Here is a 17178-nt window from a genome sequence, read left to right on the forward strand (position 1 = left end):
AAGTGGCCACAGCACTGAGCCTGACAGTTCAAGCTGTGTTTGGACAACACTCTTGGGGCACATGGTGGGATTCTTGGGATGTCCTGCACAAGGCCAGGAGCTGGACTCAATGAGTCTTGTGGGTCCCTTCCAAATCAAAAATCATAGAATATCCTATTAGGTAGTAATTTCTCTGAGAGGAATAGGGACAGCAGCACAGGAACACTGTGTGAATACTCTGGTTGAAGTAATTCAAATGAATTGAAATTGAATTCAATTGAAATTGAAATTTAAAGAACTTCCTGGTATGATTTAGACATGATGTTTCCTTCTCCCTGCACTAAATAAACTATGCAGAAAGAGACAACTGGTTTGTTTGATCTAAAATAATGATTATGGCACCACCATCCACCAGTTCAAACCAGAACTGTGCAGGACCAGCCAGGGGATCCTGCTGAAGGTATGAGGTCACTTATGGGCCCTGAGAGGGCACAGCCTTGCAGTTTTCTCTCTCCCGAGGACACCTGTGTGTACCAGGGCTGCACCTTCACTCAGTCAAATAATTTCTATAAATAAATAATAAATAATAAATCTAATAAACCTTCAGTGCATCTGCACACAGTGGGCTACTACTAATGATGTAAAAGGCCACCACTGCTGAAAGGTCACAATCTGAGAGTTTTAATAAACACACATCAAAATCAGTCTTGCCTCTGAAATAGATGAGGATGAGTGTGTGTAATTAGGGAGACTTTCTGAAACAGAAAATTGCTTCACAGTTTCTTACCTTCAGAAACAACACAAAGTTACTTTCAAGTTAAGAGTGAGAGAAGACAGAAGAAATGTCACATCAAAGGGAAAAAGTGATTACAGTAGAGCAGAAAAGCTCAATGACTTTAAGGAGAGGAATCTTAAGTTTTTTTTTTAATTGTGACTGCTAAATATTAATCAGAATTATATTCTAGAAAGAAAAAAAATAAAGAGGAAAAAAGGGAGCCTTCTAGACCTATCTCCCTATCAAGGCATTGTAGAAATTACCAAAGACTGAATATGAATTACATCTGGCACAGACAAGACACAGGAGAGAGTTTAATTAAATAAGTTTATTGTCTAACGCTTATGTTTGTTACATCGCCGCTGTAAAGTGCGACAAATTTTCAGCAGGAACTCCCCGTTCCCCCTTTTCCCTCCTATGAACTGCTTTAGGAACCAGGCCTCGTTCTTTACACTCACAAAAGCAAAGTGGACATGAAGTTTCAGTGGCACAGTTTTCACAAGTACATGGTTGAACAGAACTGCTGGGCTGGGCCACCCTGCCAGCTTGACAGCGGCTGCCAGGCTGCCCCACAGCAGGCCTGGCGCATGAACCCGACTGCCCTGGCCACAGCAGATCCACCACAGAACCAGTTCACAGGTGAGATGAGTATCAGCCGCCGGCAAAATGTTTGCTTCCCACCCTCAGAGCTCAGTGAAAGGTGCCTGGGTGGAGGCACAGCAAAGGAATAAGGAGTGCTGAGTTCAGTGGTGGGGAAATGTGAGTTAAAAAAGTATAAAAAATTAATGTAAAATACAGATACAAATAAATTTTTTCAGGAATACTGGCATGTAGCCATCTGAACTCAGGTATCTTTTTCTTCTATTAGGGACAGGGAAATTAATTTAACACTTTACAGCTGTGTGCAAAGACTTTACTGCACTCAAACTGATACATTTTATCATCTCACTGTAGTGTCTGAACAGCAAGGTAGATGAATTGTTTCCAGCATTACAGGCAACACTAGATAATACTTAAACAAGATAATGTAAACTTTATTCTTAAGGCAGCTGGTACTAATGCTGCACACAGGCATCGCTCAATGCCCATTACAGTAATGGGACACGTAGCACTTGAAAACAAGTAAAAAGAAAATAGCATTATTGGACTAAATGATGCATGTTGTCAAAATACTTTCCCTTTCAAAACCATGAAATATTTGGACATCTAGAAAAATAATGCACCTACTCCTCCAACTTCAGCCTGTTCTTTTACAAATATTTCAAAATACTGATAAATAATAGTGACTGCAAGCAGAATGCCAGTGCCAGAGCCAATGGCTCCTAGAAAGTCAGCCAGTACTGAAAGGGCACCGATGCACAAACCACCAAATGCAGCTGCTGTAGGGATGTATCTGTAAGAAAGGAAAAAACAGGAAAGCAAAAGGTAATAAGCAAGGTATCTTTCTTTTATAAACATGGAAGAGATTCAACTCAAAATCCCTCATTATGTCACTTAAAAAAGTAAAGACAGTACAGGTTAATCTCTAACTTCTTTTACACAACTAAGAAAGGCAACAGCTGAATGGGAAGAATCTTCCCTTTTGCAGTGGAAACAGGTATAAGACTTTTCCAACAGTCTATGCTCTAGTTGACACTTCCTCAGCACTTTTCACCATCCAGCTGGAAGTCAGCATTTCCTTACCTGTTAAGCTCATGAACCATTGATGTATCCCTGTGGCCTCTCATCACCATTTGCTGTTCTTTGAGTTGCTTGGCAACCTGCAAAAAACATTATTTTATGAGACTGCTGCAGTGTTTCACAGTCACTTGATATTTACTGGGATAAACTGATCAGTCAATAGCTGGTCAATTCTAAACCAGAAGCACTGTTTGAAAATTATTTAAGTTAGAACACCTACATCTTTTGCTGATGAGCCAGACACCTCAATCCAAGTCTTGGAGAAGAACGCACAGGATCCCAACATAAATATTATATAAACTATTACATGGACAGGATCCTCAAATATTGCACCCATGGATTCTGGAGGGGACAAGTAGTAGCACAGGCCACCAACAGGGTAAGAGCGAGCAGGGCCACCTCCACTGACATCCTGACAGGGGAAAAAAAAGGCAATAAATTATTTTGCACAGACTTCCCACATTCCTATACTGTTTTAATAGAGGAATTCCTCTTTGATGTTTGAAACTGCTTTTATATGCAAATGTTAAAAAGTATTTCAGTTGGTTAAATACCAAGGATTCACATCAAAGTAAAAATGCAAATAATTCTATGCAGCTAAAATGTGATAAAACACTTACTGCCCACTGTCCCAGTAAGTTCACCAAGAAGTTGCCACTGAAACGAACAGACAACATCTGGGAAATGACGTAGAGGTTTGACACTAAGGCAGACTGCAGAATGATGGGAATGTTGGAGGTATAGAACAGCTTGATGGGATAGCTGCTGTACTGCCCACGGTATCGCGCAGACTTGATGGGTAAATCCACTCGGAATCCCTGTGGGAAACAAAACAAATGCACACAAACGTTCACTTCTGAGACACAAGGTATTCCCAGTATGCCCCAAAGCTATTCCTGACCATGCAGCTCTTGCTAGATAAATAAGGACTGCAAGATCTGTGATAATAAAGCCCAAAGGTCTTTCTGCTACAGTCTGGAATACAAATTTTAAGGATTTAAAAGTATTACTGCTTGGTTTTATTACATTCTTTTCACATAAACATGGTTTCTCATCTGCTAACTGGTACTCCTGTAAAATACATTTTATAAATTACGGGTTGATAAAAGCCTGTAATGGCTTCCAACTGAACGAGCCAGTTACCAGCAGGCTCTTGTGTAGTTTTCTGGGGCAAGATCTTTTGAGTCGACCCAAGAAAAGCCACATGAACTTGAAAATCTGGTAGTTTTGGGTTTTTTTTTCCCCCAACACTCAGATTTAATAACTGAAAAAAAAATTTACAAAACCACATTTTAGCCTCCCCCACCCCCAAAATCTCAGTATGGATCCTCCTTTAGTGTCCATTTTAATAGATACATAGATTTAAAAAGAAACACTAATTAAATATTTCAAGAAAATTAGGGAAAAACCAATAAGCTACACACCCCAAAGAAGCAAAGTTCTCCAACTCTGTCCAAAAGTAATCTTTTCAGTCAGTGATGAATATTAAGAATATTATTGGTGTGACGCAACCACTGCAGTACCAGAATCCATTTTATTAAAAATATTCTCACCAAGTGTATGGCATTCCACGGAATGTGAGTTTACACACTGATTGCAAGAAGGCCAGGCTGTAAAAATGTATGGCTTTACTGTCACAGAGGTAATAGTAAAAATAGTGTTGAAATAACAACACTGGAATAAAAAGAGTTCATTACTCTAAGATATTTCAGTTACTCTGGCTTAAACCTTCCCATCTTTTCCCAATGACTGCAGCATCCAGAGTCCACATGCAGTTCTACCTCTGCAGAGCTGCTCTGAGGACTTTTACCTGGAAATAGATGACTACAGCAAACACAAACACTGTAGCAATCAGGTTCATGAGATTGGGCAGATTCTGTCGGTAAAAAGCCTCCCGTAAAGCCCGGACTTTGTCAGTTCGTGTGGCCAGGAGATGGAATAATGCAATCACAGCACCCTCAAACTCTGTTCCTGCATGAAGCAAGAAAATGGAAGAAAGGTTAATCTCAAAATTAAAAACATTTTTTAATAAAAGTATCTTTCTTTTGGAAATGTATGACACACAGAAAATCTGATACGATAGGACATGGATCCTGTTATAACAAATATGTCACAATATAGGACTCTTTTTTAGGTTATGAAATGTAGAATGATCTAAAAAAACATTATTCCTGGTTAGAAAAACAAAAAAAAAGCCAACAAAAACATCAAAGTCACACACATGAAAGAATACTCCCTTTCTTTTCTGGGAGAAGGAGGATGTTCAGAAGGAAGAAGTAATAAACAAGGTGAAAAACAGCTTTTAGAAAAAACAGTAATAAAAATGCAACAGAACTACTAAGAATTAAATTCAAACGAAAGCAAACTAAAAGCATGGCTCAGGATCTCAAATCAAAGTAATAAATGAGTTAATTTATTGATGCTGTATCTTAAGGTGCTATTCCAGGGGTCTCAGAACAACCAGTAATTCAGAGGCATCAACTACAAAAGCATCCTATATCCACAAACAACAGCTGGATCACAAAAAACACCCCTGATTGTACAGCATTTCCTATCTTCTCTATTTCCATGGACTAAGTGATGCTAAAACAAGACGATATCAGTTTGGAAATCCAAAAATTTTCATTCAAGGGACCTGAAGTCCCATTTTAACTGCTGCACTTCAAATCAGCAAAGGAAAACTTGTATTAATCTCCATGTAAGTCAGACATCTTCATCTTCAATGTTAATTGGACAATTGACTTTAGGAGCCAATCACCACACATTAGAACTTTTTTTTTTAAATGCCATCCAATAAACATCTGATAGTTTATGTGCAGTATACACCCACTGAAACACGCTGTGACAGACTGTAACAGCACACATACCTCTGCCAGTGTTGATGGTAGTGGGACTGAAAGCTTTCCAGACAATTGTTTCACAGATATTGGTAGCAATAAACAGGGAAATACCAGACCCCAATCCATAACCTTTCTGTAGCAACTCATCTAGCAGCAACACAATCAAACCAGCTACAAACAGCTGTGAGAAAAGAAACAAAACTGAGCAGAAACAAGAATAAATCAAGTCAAGGGTTGTGTTTTAATTCCCTGCTTCAGTATTTTCATCATGTTGAAGAATGATCATTAAGTCTTTCATCTACATGTCATTCATGCAGTGTTTCTGACCTCTCACATACCAAGGCCTGCACATCTCATCTGGCAATGAGGTCTGTGCCATTTTCAAGGCAGACACAGCAAACAAATTACTCAGTAATAACTTTTTTTCTAAAAAATATGTTTAAGTTTGTGCATTTATTGTTTTGTTCTGCAGGAGAATGTCTCAAAGCTGCAGCTGTGCCATTTATTGAGAATTCCTCCACAGCACTGAAGAGCAGCCAACATCTCCAAAGTCCACCAATTCCTGTATTTTCAATTAAGCACCACTCCTACCTGAAATACTTTTGATATTAACTATCCCAGCATCCTCCTCCTTTATGGAATATTTAGAATTTCTTATATCTAGACAGATACAAATAATGATGCTTTGCAGCATTAAAAATAAATAAATTGAAGTCATCCAGACACAGCCTTTTCCTTCCAGCTATATTGTCTCAAACCAGTCTCAGTTACACACAAAATAGCTCTTTACAAACCTGAATTATAATAAGAAGACAAATTCCAGCACCCATTTCAGCAGGATCTCCATACATTCCAGTCATAACATACACAATGGCTTGCCCAATGGTAATAATCATCCCAAATACTAAAAGAGAGAAAGGAAATCTTTTAAAGAAATTTGAAATCACCTACCAAAGAAATCTCACATCTAGTATCCCTTAGGCAGGCTGCTTTCCCAAGAATAAAAACACACTCAGTAATTTTAATTGGAACAGTGCTTACATTTCTGAGCTCCATTGAACAAGGCTCTGTCTTTTGGAGTATCACCAACTTCAATGATCTTTGCTCCTGCCAGCAGCTGCATGATCAAACCTGATGTCACAATGGGTGAGATACCCAATTCCATCAAAGTACCTAGGAAAGAAGAAAAATTAAAACAATTGCCATTCAAGCAACTCTCCTAAAGCATTAGATCTAAGGTTCCTGACCTATAATAAATATTTCTAATAATGCTTCCAATATATATCTTCCTGTGTAGGTATGACAAAAGAAAAACAATTTTGCCCTCAGAAAAAGCTGCTGTATTAAAACCTGTCATTTTGAAGACAGCATGGAAAATCCACATAGCTTTTAATTACAAATATTTTTGTGGAACCATGCTAACACTGAAGGCCAATGCACACTGCTCTGCTTTTTTGGTATATCCTTAAGGAACCTTTCCCTGGACAGCATCTTGTCCCTGGTTGTTTATTCTGTCAGAGCTTCAATGTCACATTTTCCAGAAGTTTAATTTTGCAGACCACAAAAATATGCTGCAGATCCAGTTTCTGAGAACACTGCCCTTGGAATCGCTGGCTATAATTGAGAGTTTAGGATTAAATTATTTCTTATTAAAACAAAGCTGTTCTTAACTCTGCCAAATCACTGGCATTGTGTCACTGTGTGATACCAACTCCCAAACATATACAATTCAAAGAGGGAAAGCATTAAAGTAATCATTATAATTTGGTTCTTTCATACTTGTATCCTGGAGTCTCCACGTTAAATATTACATCATCTATCATGTAAATCCCTATTCCTCTAAGCAGCCAGAAAATTAGGATGTCAAAAATTTCAGCATTCATCTCACATCTTCCAATGACTTCTAGTCCGTGGACTTAAGTGAAAAGTCACTTTGCTACTCCTGCTTTTTATTGCTTTCAGTCTCTCTAGCCTTTTCTTAGCCAATGTTACCATTCTGTTTGGGTAGTGGACAGCATATTTAGTATCATACACTGCTAGAAAACTTCTTTACCTTACTATCTTCACTGGTGTAACAAAATTTCCTATTCCTAACTAAGCAGTACCTTCACATTAGAGGGTTCCAGTGATTTTCTTACTTCCAGCCAATTTTCCAAGCTACAGATGAGATCAGTGTCCTCATTTAGAGTCAGGCATGACTGGTCACTCATCTTAAGTTTCAGACTTCTAGAATTAGTTTGAATCTTACACATTTGGTCGTGTTCCACTTTACTCTTCTAAAATACGTTAGTTTGGTTTTTCTGAAGTTTATGCCTAATCATCTCTGCCTTTAGCTTTCCAACCTAGAAAATTACTCACCCATAACACAGCCAAACTATTATGAAGTATAACTGACGTGCACAGGTGAGGCACTTCCTAATCAACACCCTCATACTACACATTAGTGCAGTTCCTAACTGGAAAGTCAGAAGATTCCATGTCCCATATATTAGTTAGAAAGAGACTGCTCTAAAATCCTGAATGGAATCATCACAAAACTTGTGAATCAATATTAATCTCATCTGCACCTCCAAGAAATCCCATTCTTAACATGAAGCACTGCTTAAGTACCAATTTTAATTCCATCTGTATTAAGAACTTTACAAAGTGTTCCAACCTGACATCTGGGTGGTGTGCAATTTAACAACCAACTATTTTTCTCTTGGTCTGTTTATCCCGAAAGAAAACAGAGAAAGGAGTGAGTACCAACCTCTGTTTGATGCAAGAATGACTCGCATCCAATAGAAGGGGTCTGCAGAATCTGATGACATGATTCCAAACAAAGGGATCTGTCAAAGTGCACAACAGCATTAAACAGATACACGCAATTATCATGCACTAATACAAAATCGTAACATGTAATGATACAACTGTTACACTATTTAATTTTTTTAATTAAACCAGAAGTATTGACAGCATCTTTTTTAATTCTCCAACTGAGGCATAATTCAAAGGACTAAACTAAGACCCTTCCATAGGAAAAAGCAGAAAACCCTATAAAGAAGAAGTTAAAATATTGAAATTCTAGAGACAGAAATATGTTTTGAAATATCCCACATGGAACTGTCAATACTAGACACATTTATACAAAACTTACAATATTCTATATGTCAATATTGAGGGATTTTGAGCTCTTTAAAACTCTTCCTAATCACCAAAACAGTAGATTAGGAATCCAGGCAATCTTAGAGATCAATTTCTGGAAACTCTAGTCTGCACCATCTGTTTTCCTTATTCAACTACTATAATCTCTCATATATATAGATATATATAGAGATGCAAAATTCTAATTATGCATACATCCAGCTGCTAGTAAACAGATAAACTGTATGTTCTTCTAGCTCTAGCAACAGTCCCACTTCCTCCTTCCAAAAAACAGATAAGTACAAGAGCTGGGTTTTAGCCTTTAAACAGTCCTTCAGAGCAGAAATCAAAAACTATTAAACAACAGTTCTGCAGTCTGGAATGGCTGCATTAATAAACATAAGCTAAAAACCCTGATTCTGAAATGTACAGTTAATTTTGAATCTTCCAAGAGGTCTATAAATTCTAAAAAATGTATACCAAGTAATACATGGATTCATATTTTCTTCAGTATCCAAGTATTCTTAAAGAAAAACAAAAAAAACCCTCCACTGTTTACAAGCCAAGCACAGGTTCTAGGAACGCCTACAACTATGAGTAATAAAGATCACATAAATGTTTACAAAGACAGGCATTTTAACAACTTTACCAGGATATTCACAAAAAACAAGTTCTGAATGTCAACTTAAACACTTCACAAAAACATTTTCTTGCAATCTTTACAATCCATCAGCTTGTTGAAGAGGAATTTGCTAAGAAGTCTTTTTTAAAAAGACTTTTCTAAACTTTGATTTAGTTTTCACGCTTGTGAGTGCTAAAATTTAAATGTAGCTACGAACAAAGGGTAAACAATGCATTGAATTGCTCGGTTTGTTTATGCTGCTCAATAAATAATTACCTTAGCTGTTTACCCTGCAGCTACTATCATCATTTGATAAGGCCTTTGTAACAAGAAAAAAAGTTATGCATTTCTGACTAAATATAAAGCATTAGTTTCTAAACACATCTGTGATCAACACTAAAGACTATTTCAGAGAACCAGGTTTTTTGAACTGAACTTTAAATACTTTAATACAAAAATAAAAACTGAAACTGGCAGGCCCACATGAAACAAGAATGTCTCATGCTTTCAGGGTACTTTTTATGTACAGAACACACACTTTTTGACCACAGACAACATCGATACCTACCTGGCAGCACACTAAGAAAATGAAGAGTGTGATGGCTGTCCATAGTACCTTCTCTCTGAATTGGATCTACAGAACAGAGTGGAGACATGAACATGCTCACTGTATGTAGAACTTCCACTGCACTCTCACAACAGTACTAAATGCAGTTATCATTCAGAATTTAATGCAAAGATACCAAACCATAAAGCATCACTCCTCACTGGAATTTATTTTTAATATGATTTCAGATTTTAGAGAGAGAGACACAAAGGTAACTTATGTGGGATTGGCAGACATTCAGTCACTAGAATATATTTTATCTACAGTATTCTAATACAGTGGGTATTTACAGAAGAGCAACAGCATGGCTAAAATCATGGACTTACAGAGCAAACATGAAAGATTAATGCAAAAAACTTATCTTCAGTATTTAGTGCTCTAGGCTTCAAGAGAAGATTTGTAAGCCTGGAAGTTATTAAACTGAAACACTATAAAATTTTTAGAGGGATTGAACTGTTCTAAAGACACGTGATTAAAACCAGAAAAACCACGAGTTTTCGACAGCAATTAAAAATATTTAGAATTAAGTTCTTCAATGGGAGTTTAAGGAAGATTTAAATTCATCATTACGTTCACGGACATATACCACAAAATGATTTTTAAATATTCTTTGTTTTCCTCCAAAATATTTTTATTGATGTAGGTTATATATTACTTTAAAAAGAATGCCAGACCAATGATCACTAGTCATTAATTGATTGAAGAGAATCTCAAAGGCACAACATTTGAGGTGCCTCTAATTAGTGCCAGGTGCAAGAAGAGAAGAATCACAAGATTTAAGTTTGAGCCAGAGGATTACTCAAAGCATGAGACAGAAAGAAATGCACTTGAAGAGAGCAGAGAGAACGGAGATGCAGGGTTATGTTCAAGTTCCCACCTCACCTCCAGGGACTGTAAACCTGAGGGTTAAGTGTGTTCACTGCAGACAAGTGTAGAGCAGCTACTAAAACATGACATGAACTAACACATAAGAGAGATACAGCAGAAATGGTTGGAGCTCTCTGCCTCCAACCACTGAATCTGCCTGTGGAAAAGTAACAAGAAAAAGGATTAGTCCCTGGTTTAATAGGTACTGAACACCCACAAATGAGAAACTACAAACCAGTGCAGCAGCAGCACAGGTCCTCAAGCAAAAGAAAACCCAGAATGTAGTCTACATCATTGTAAGTGAAACCATGCACTTAGAAGCAAAATAATCCAGGTAATTTAATTCATTTCCTGCTACTGCCTCAATCTTAAAATTTTGAGGACAGATGCTAAAATTACTTACAGCACAGTTATAAAAAGAAAAATAGTGACAACAGCAAATAAATCCAAACAATAGCTTGTGTTAGACTATGCAGTGCTGACCCACTTTACCAAGTCTGAACTCCAAATTTCAGATTTTAAGCACAGACTTCTAAAACCGAAAATGCTTAACCAAATTATCTCCACAGCCTCACAGTTAAACTTGATTTCAGAGGCATTGGTGAATTGGTAAAATTGCTCTGTAGTGGTGAATATGAGCATTAGAGGAATTCTGTATCACCCAAATCAGTTATTCACAAGGACAACAGTCTCTACAAGTCAAGATGACAAAAAAGAAAAAGGAGTCATCCAAATCCATATGCCAGGAATGGCAAAATACAGAATGGTACCAAAATATTCCAGCCGCAAATGCTGACAAGCACAGACACAGTCAATTTCACCATCTGATCTGATTCAATTGGACATTTTCTTCCTTTGACATTTTTCTTAAATCATGTGAAAATGAAGGGACTTGAGCATTATCATCTTGGTGCTCTGAACAGCGTGTTCTACTTAACAAATCTGTGCATGAGAGAAATATGAGCCCATTCTACTAACTACAAAAGTAGCAATCACTTTTGTTGTCCAAAACACAAAAGCAACACTCCCTAGAGACAGAAGGAACCACTTTCTTCATCAACAAGAATGACAAAATGATTCAGTGAGAGCCCAATTGAATCAAAACATCATCTTCACTTAACAACCAATACATGTTTAATGAAAATTAATCTGTTTTTCTATTTGGTTATCTAAATTTCTTGTCAAGGCCTTAAACCAATCCACTAAAACCATTACTGGTCATATCTGCCTGTGACAGCTTTCAAGAAATCGATAAATTACAGAGAATTAGAGTCACATGTTACATGTAGTTACACATCACTTGATAAACTACACAGAAGCAAGGAACATGGCTGAAAATGGTCAAAGGGCTCTTCATCCTAGGAAAGATGTTCCCAATTACATTTTCACTTTAAATTTGTACCAAGCTGGCAACTGGCAGCCATTGTCTAGACAGCGACCTAAATAGCAGTAAAGACAAAGTGACCCAAATAGACAGGACAGGAATCTTGGCACCTCTCTGGCATCCCTCACTTGCTGATGGACAACAAGGACAGATGAAGCCTCTTTTCCTCTCTGGCAAATAACATCTGCCAGTGGGCTTTACAGAAACATCAGTATCTGTAGGTTTGTGTCAGCCTTCTCTTCTCACTCATGTCACAAGACAAAAATGGGATGGCTGTAACCAACTAATCAGAGATGTGCCATAAATTAGCACAAAAAAATTGCACTAAGGTTCCCCACTGCAGAAACGAAGATGGGCACCTGCCAACCAAACCTGGTGCATCCAAGCCTTAGCATGGGGGTCTGGCTCTGGAAATTCCTGCTCTGAAAACACCTTTTTCTGACCTAAATGATTTGTTTAGAAACCTGTCCTAAAGCTGAAAGATGCTGGAAACAACTAGATGGAGAAAAGAGCCAGGGGGTAAATCCAGTCTTTTTAAAAAATCAGTTCCAGAGGGTCATAATCTTTTACTGTATCTTCTCCATTCAATTTGGCAGGCTCAGCTACAGTCACTGGCACAAACACGTCTGCATCTAGTCCTAACCTTTGGGAACCTCTCATTAACCAAAGAGAATTCTCTGAGATGGTGTCAGGTTCCCAGTTAAGCTTTTGCTTTTAAGAATATAAAAACCAACATTTAGCTCTTAAGGAATTTTCATGGAAGTCATGACAATTGTCATGACAAGTCAATTTGTTACTCTAATTAGATTGTCACATGGGCAATATGTGCTTGCTTGAGTTTTGAAAGCAAAAATGATGCTTGGTTGGGGTTTTTTTTTGGACGAGGCAGGTCTCTTTCTGATTGGTAGAAATTACCTATTTTTAATCTAGAAAAACCCAAGAAAAGGGAGGAGTTCCAAGGGCTAGAGGACTAGAGAGATCAGCTGTAAATGAACAGAATTCATTGATTTCATATCAAAGAGAAATGTCACATCCAGAAGCTGAATGGGGCAATTACCTGAACTGTACCACAGATCACTGTCCCTCTTCACCAAGGTCAAACACAGCTATGGGTGTAGGAAATACTTTGTGGGAAGGGGAGAATTAAATCTGTGTTTCCTGATCTACAGAACAATCCTTTTCCAAGTAATATACAAGCCAGCTCAAAGCCAACAGTGGGATCCACAGGAAAACAAAGCTTGAAGACTCTGTCCTAGTATAGAGCTGAAACTAAATAAACTTAGTCTAGAATTGAGATTTTTTTAAAAAATCAGTTAGCATAACTACCAAAGGGAACAACTTACCAGAAGGGTGCTCAGAATTCATCATCACAGTAACGTTTTACCTTGACATGGGTTTCCCCTGCTCCAAAGAGTATGTTCTACTTTGGGGCCCACTGTATGTATCTATATTGGGGCCTGGACTAGAATATCACAATATTTCCTCCTCTGTGAAATAATAAAAATAAGAACATAATGTGGTACTCACTTTTCTTTCCGGTTTCTGGATTTCAGGTAACACTGCACAGAATGGCTTAATAACTTCTAAAAATTTTACTGTTCCAGAAAAACAAACAAACAAAAGAAGACAGAAAAATATATTAGCAAACAGTTATGAATTTATAAAACTTCACAGAACTTTATTTAGCTTCCAAAGCTGTCTGAAAACTAATACCCTCTTCTTAAAACAGCTGAAAACAAGGCAAAAATGTGAAACAGGATTGTTCTAATTCTTGTTCTAACCAGATTTGGCCCATTCTTTTTTCCACAGCTGGAATAATTTTAGAGAAATGGTGCTGTTTGTATCACCAGAAGTGAACTGAATTGTATTCCATCTAAAAATAAATGACCTAGTATCAGTCTGTGCTAGTTAAACACAGAATGATACTGACATCAAAAGGTATCCATGCAGAGATTAGAATCTTGTGTTTACTGAAGTATTTAGCTGAAAAAATAATTCAATTGCTAAAATATGTCTAGAAATTGTAATTTAAATAAGTGGAACACTTATTCTAATTGGAACTTCAGGGGATTTTATTTTTAGCTTTTAATACATCTCTCTTCTCAGTTTCTCCTTTAAAACACAGAAAAATTCAACAGTTTGAGTTCTTTTTCTGGGGGAAAAAATGAAATCAATTTAGAAAAAAAAAAGAAAAAGAAAAATCAAAGTGTACGTGCTTGGTGGGGAATTTGCCCTCCAGAACTTGAACATTATTCCCAGCCCTGACACACTGGGACAGGCATAAAAAACCACCATTGGTTCATTTTTAAAGAGAATGTGTTTATTACACGGCAGAACACATTTATTACACTGTGAGTAACACTTTGGTTGCAGTGCCATGTTACACTTACACTCTAATGTGATATATGTCCCCTCTATTTATCTCAAGCCCTCACACAGCTCGTTGGAAGGTGCACCTCACTCCACAGAGGCTGGCACACCTCCGCCATGAACAAGATATCTGAGCATCATGAAATGGGTCAGGCTGGAAGGGACCACAGTGGCTCATCTGCTCCGACCTCCCTGCTCAAGCAGGGCCATCCCACAGCACATGGCACAGGGCTGTGTCCAGACAGTTCTGGAATATCTCCAGTGAGGGAGACTCCACAGCCTCCCTGGACAATCTGTTCCAGTGCTCCGTCACTGCACAGGACTGAAGATCTTCCTCATGTTCAGGTGGAAGGTCCTGGGCATCAGTTTCTGCCCGCTGCCTCTTGTTCTATTGGGTGGCATCAGTGAGCAGACCCTGGTCCATCCTCTTGACACCCGCCCTTTAGACACTAATACACACATATGTGTGAGTAGATAGGGTATATATGCTACATACGTTTTTATAGAGTATATAGCGTGTATGTATCACTAGTAGGGGTGTAGTGGAACTGGACATCCCACCACGAAGCAGTACCCGGCCTCACGCCATGCCCGGCAGCACCGACGCTGTGCGGGGAGCGGTTGCTCGGCACCCCCGGCGGCCGCGGCGGCACCCGGAGCTTCATCACCAGTCACGGGCCACCGGCCACGTCCTCCCCGCACTGCCCGGGGCCGCTGTCCCCCACCCCGGGTCCCGGCCCGCTCCCTCCCGGCTGTGTCCGCACTCACTGCCCATGGCGGTGGCGGCCCGGCCGCGGTCCCAGCGCTGTCACCGTCGCTGTCGCCGCTGTCACGTGACGCGCGCTGCGGACGGGCCGTCCCTCCCCGCCCGGGGGGACACGGCGGTACCGCCCTCACGGAGCGCCCCCCGCGCCCTTCCCCAGGCGAGGGGAGCCGGAGCGGCGGGATCGGCGGGCAGCGGTGGCCGCCGCGGCGGGATCAGGCTGAGGGCGGGCAGCCGGCGCGGCGAAGGACCGCGCTCCCGGAGTGCTCCGCGCGGCGCGAGGGGCGGGCACGGCCCTCACAGCCACACCTCAGCCCCGCCCGTGCGCGGGAAACTGCCCGCCCCTCACTCACCCCGGCCGCGGGGGTCCGGCGTTTCCGTGATGTTGCTGGCACAGCAGTACCAGGTGAAAAGCACGGTTTGGTACCGAAGTATTTTGTTAAAAGCCCAATCCACTCGTACTGACAGACGGATGTGTTAATTTCAAGGGGCGAAAGGACATTGGGACATTGGAGCATGTCCAGAGAAGGGCAAGAGAGCTGGAAAAGGGTCTGAAGCACAAGTCCCATGGGGATCATCTGAGGGAGTTGGGATTGTTCATCCTGGAGAAGAGGAGACTCGGGCTGTCACTCTCTAGAGCTCCCTGACAGGAGAGTGTAGCCAGGTGGGGGTCGGGCTCTGCTCCTGGCTAACCAGCAACAGGATGACATGGCCTCAAGGTGCACCAGGGGAGGTTTAAATTGGACGTCGGTAGGAATTTCTTCACAGAAAGGGTGATTCGACATTGGAACGGACTGCCCAGGGAGGTGGTGGAGTCACTGTCCCGGTGGGTGATTAATGAAACCTGTGTGTGGCACTCAGTGCCATGGTCTGGTTGACAAGGTGCTGATCAAGCCATAAGTTGGACTCAACTGTTTTGGACGTCTTTTCCAACCTAATTGATTTTGTGATTCTGGGATTCTCTGAAGTGAACCTGAAAACCTATTCCAATATCATCCCACAATCACCAAAACGGGTATTACACTTACAGAGCTCTCAGTTACAACAGCGAGTGGTAAAAGTAGGATCATCAGAATTTACTGCAAGATTTAGATATGAAAATTAAAAATAGTACTTATTATTTCTGAATAACTGATCTGATACACAAGCTTGAATTCTTCCTGTATTAGGCTAAGTTACCAAAAGAGAATGTGAAATGTGTGAAGCATTAGGGCTCTTCCGAAACTTTCAATCTATATTTTGGATTGCACTTTGCATTCCCTAAGAAATCCTCTTAGCCAAGACCTTGCTACAAATACCTAAACAACTTTGTTCAATAGCTTCCCTTATCTGAAATAGCTTAGAAAAGTTTTTTCTTCCAGTTTTATAAACTCATAATTTAACAAATACTAATGAGCAACTCCATAACAATTACTTTCACCTTTTAAAGTTCTTTTAAAGTCTGACAAATACCCATAATTAATGGGCCTGGCAGTGTACTTGTAGATCATAATCTCCAAATAATAGCTGAGTTAGTAGCTAAGCTTCAGGAAGTTTATTATAATCACCCTTTGTTCAGATTTTTAGCCATACTTTTCTGAGGAGTTCATTAAATTACAGGTTTTGTTAGCAAACCCTCTGGTCTCTAAGCCACTGGCCACTGTTTTGGGGATTGATAAAAGGTCCAGTAGGTTTCTTCAGTCCATACTGACACAGATGCACCACTTCAGGTGTGCTGAACAAATGTTTCTATGTCACCTTCTTCAGTAACAAAAGCAAAAAAATAAAAATGCAGTATTGTTTTCTTTGTTTATTCAAAATACTACTGTGTTCAGAACTTTGTTTTTTAAATCTAATCTATTATTATCTATTTAAATCACAGTATTTTTTAAATCTAAACTAACATCACTTTTACTAAAATACTTGTTTTAATATGTTTGTTTTCCTGGTATGTTTTCTGTCTGAGAGCTTTTGCTGCCTTTAATAAACTGCTCAACCTAACAGCTCGTTCCCTCAATGCCTTTATTTTTTTTCCTTCTGGTCTTGCACTTCTCTCTGAAAATCCTGACACACCACTATGCACAAATGCTGTAACTCTCTTTCTAGTTAGCTCCTTGCTATCTAACAGCACATAAAGGCTCACTTCTCCTTGTGTTAATGACCAGCAGAATTTCCTCTCCAAGGACTGT

At 39.4% G+C, this 17178-nt stretch overlaps 1 protein-coding gene across 1 annotated transcript; it reads right to left on the reverse strand.

Moving 5' to 3' along the window:
• Positions 1-1063: 1063 nt before the first annotated feature.
• SEC61A2 (SEC61 translocon subunit alpha 2) lies at positions 1064-15266 on the reverse strand. The gene is made up of 12 exons (XM_005526054.3): positions 15016-15266; positions 13405-13472; positions 9588-9653; positions 8024-8102; positions 6316-6447; positions 6069-6178; positions 5302-5455; positions 4245-4405; positions 3055-3252; positions 2655-2846; positions 2438-2514; positions 1064-2147 (listed from the first exon to the last, which is right to left on the reverse strand). The coding sequence occupies exons 1-12, from the start codon at positions 15020-15022 to the stop codon at positions 1961-1963; spliced, it is 1431 nt and encodes a 476-aa protein (XP_005526111.1). The 5' UTR covers positions 15023-15266; the 3' UTR covers positions 1064-1960.
• Positions 15267-17178: the final 1912 nt, after the last annotated feature.

The sequence above is a fragment of the Pseudopodoces humilis genome, chromosome 5, assembly GCF_049639895.1.
Source record: "Pseudopodoces humilis isolate 2021_Gansu_Grassland_sample_001 chromosome 5, ASM4963989v1, whole genome shotgun sequence".
NCBI classification, from domain to species: Eukaryota; Metazoa; Chordata; class Aves; order Passeriformes; family Paridae; genus Pseudopodoces; species Pseudopodoces humilis.

Excerpts from the sequence above, each read along its gene's own strand:
- SEC61A2 (XM_005526054.3), bottom strand. Across the intron at positions 4,406-5,301 it reads TACCATCAACACTGGCAGAG|GAACAGAGTTTGAGGGTGCT; the intron begins GTATGTGTGCTG and ends TGCTTCATGCAG. Across the intron at positions 2,847-3,054 it reads ACTTACTGGGACAGTGGGCA|GATGTCAGTGGAGGTGGCCC; the intron begins GTAAGTGTTTTA and ends TTCCCCTGTCAG.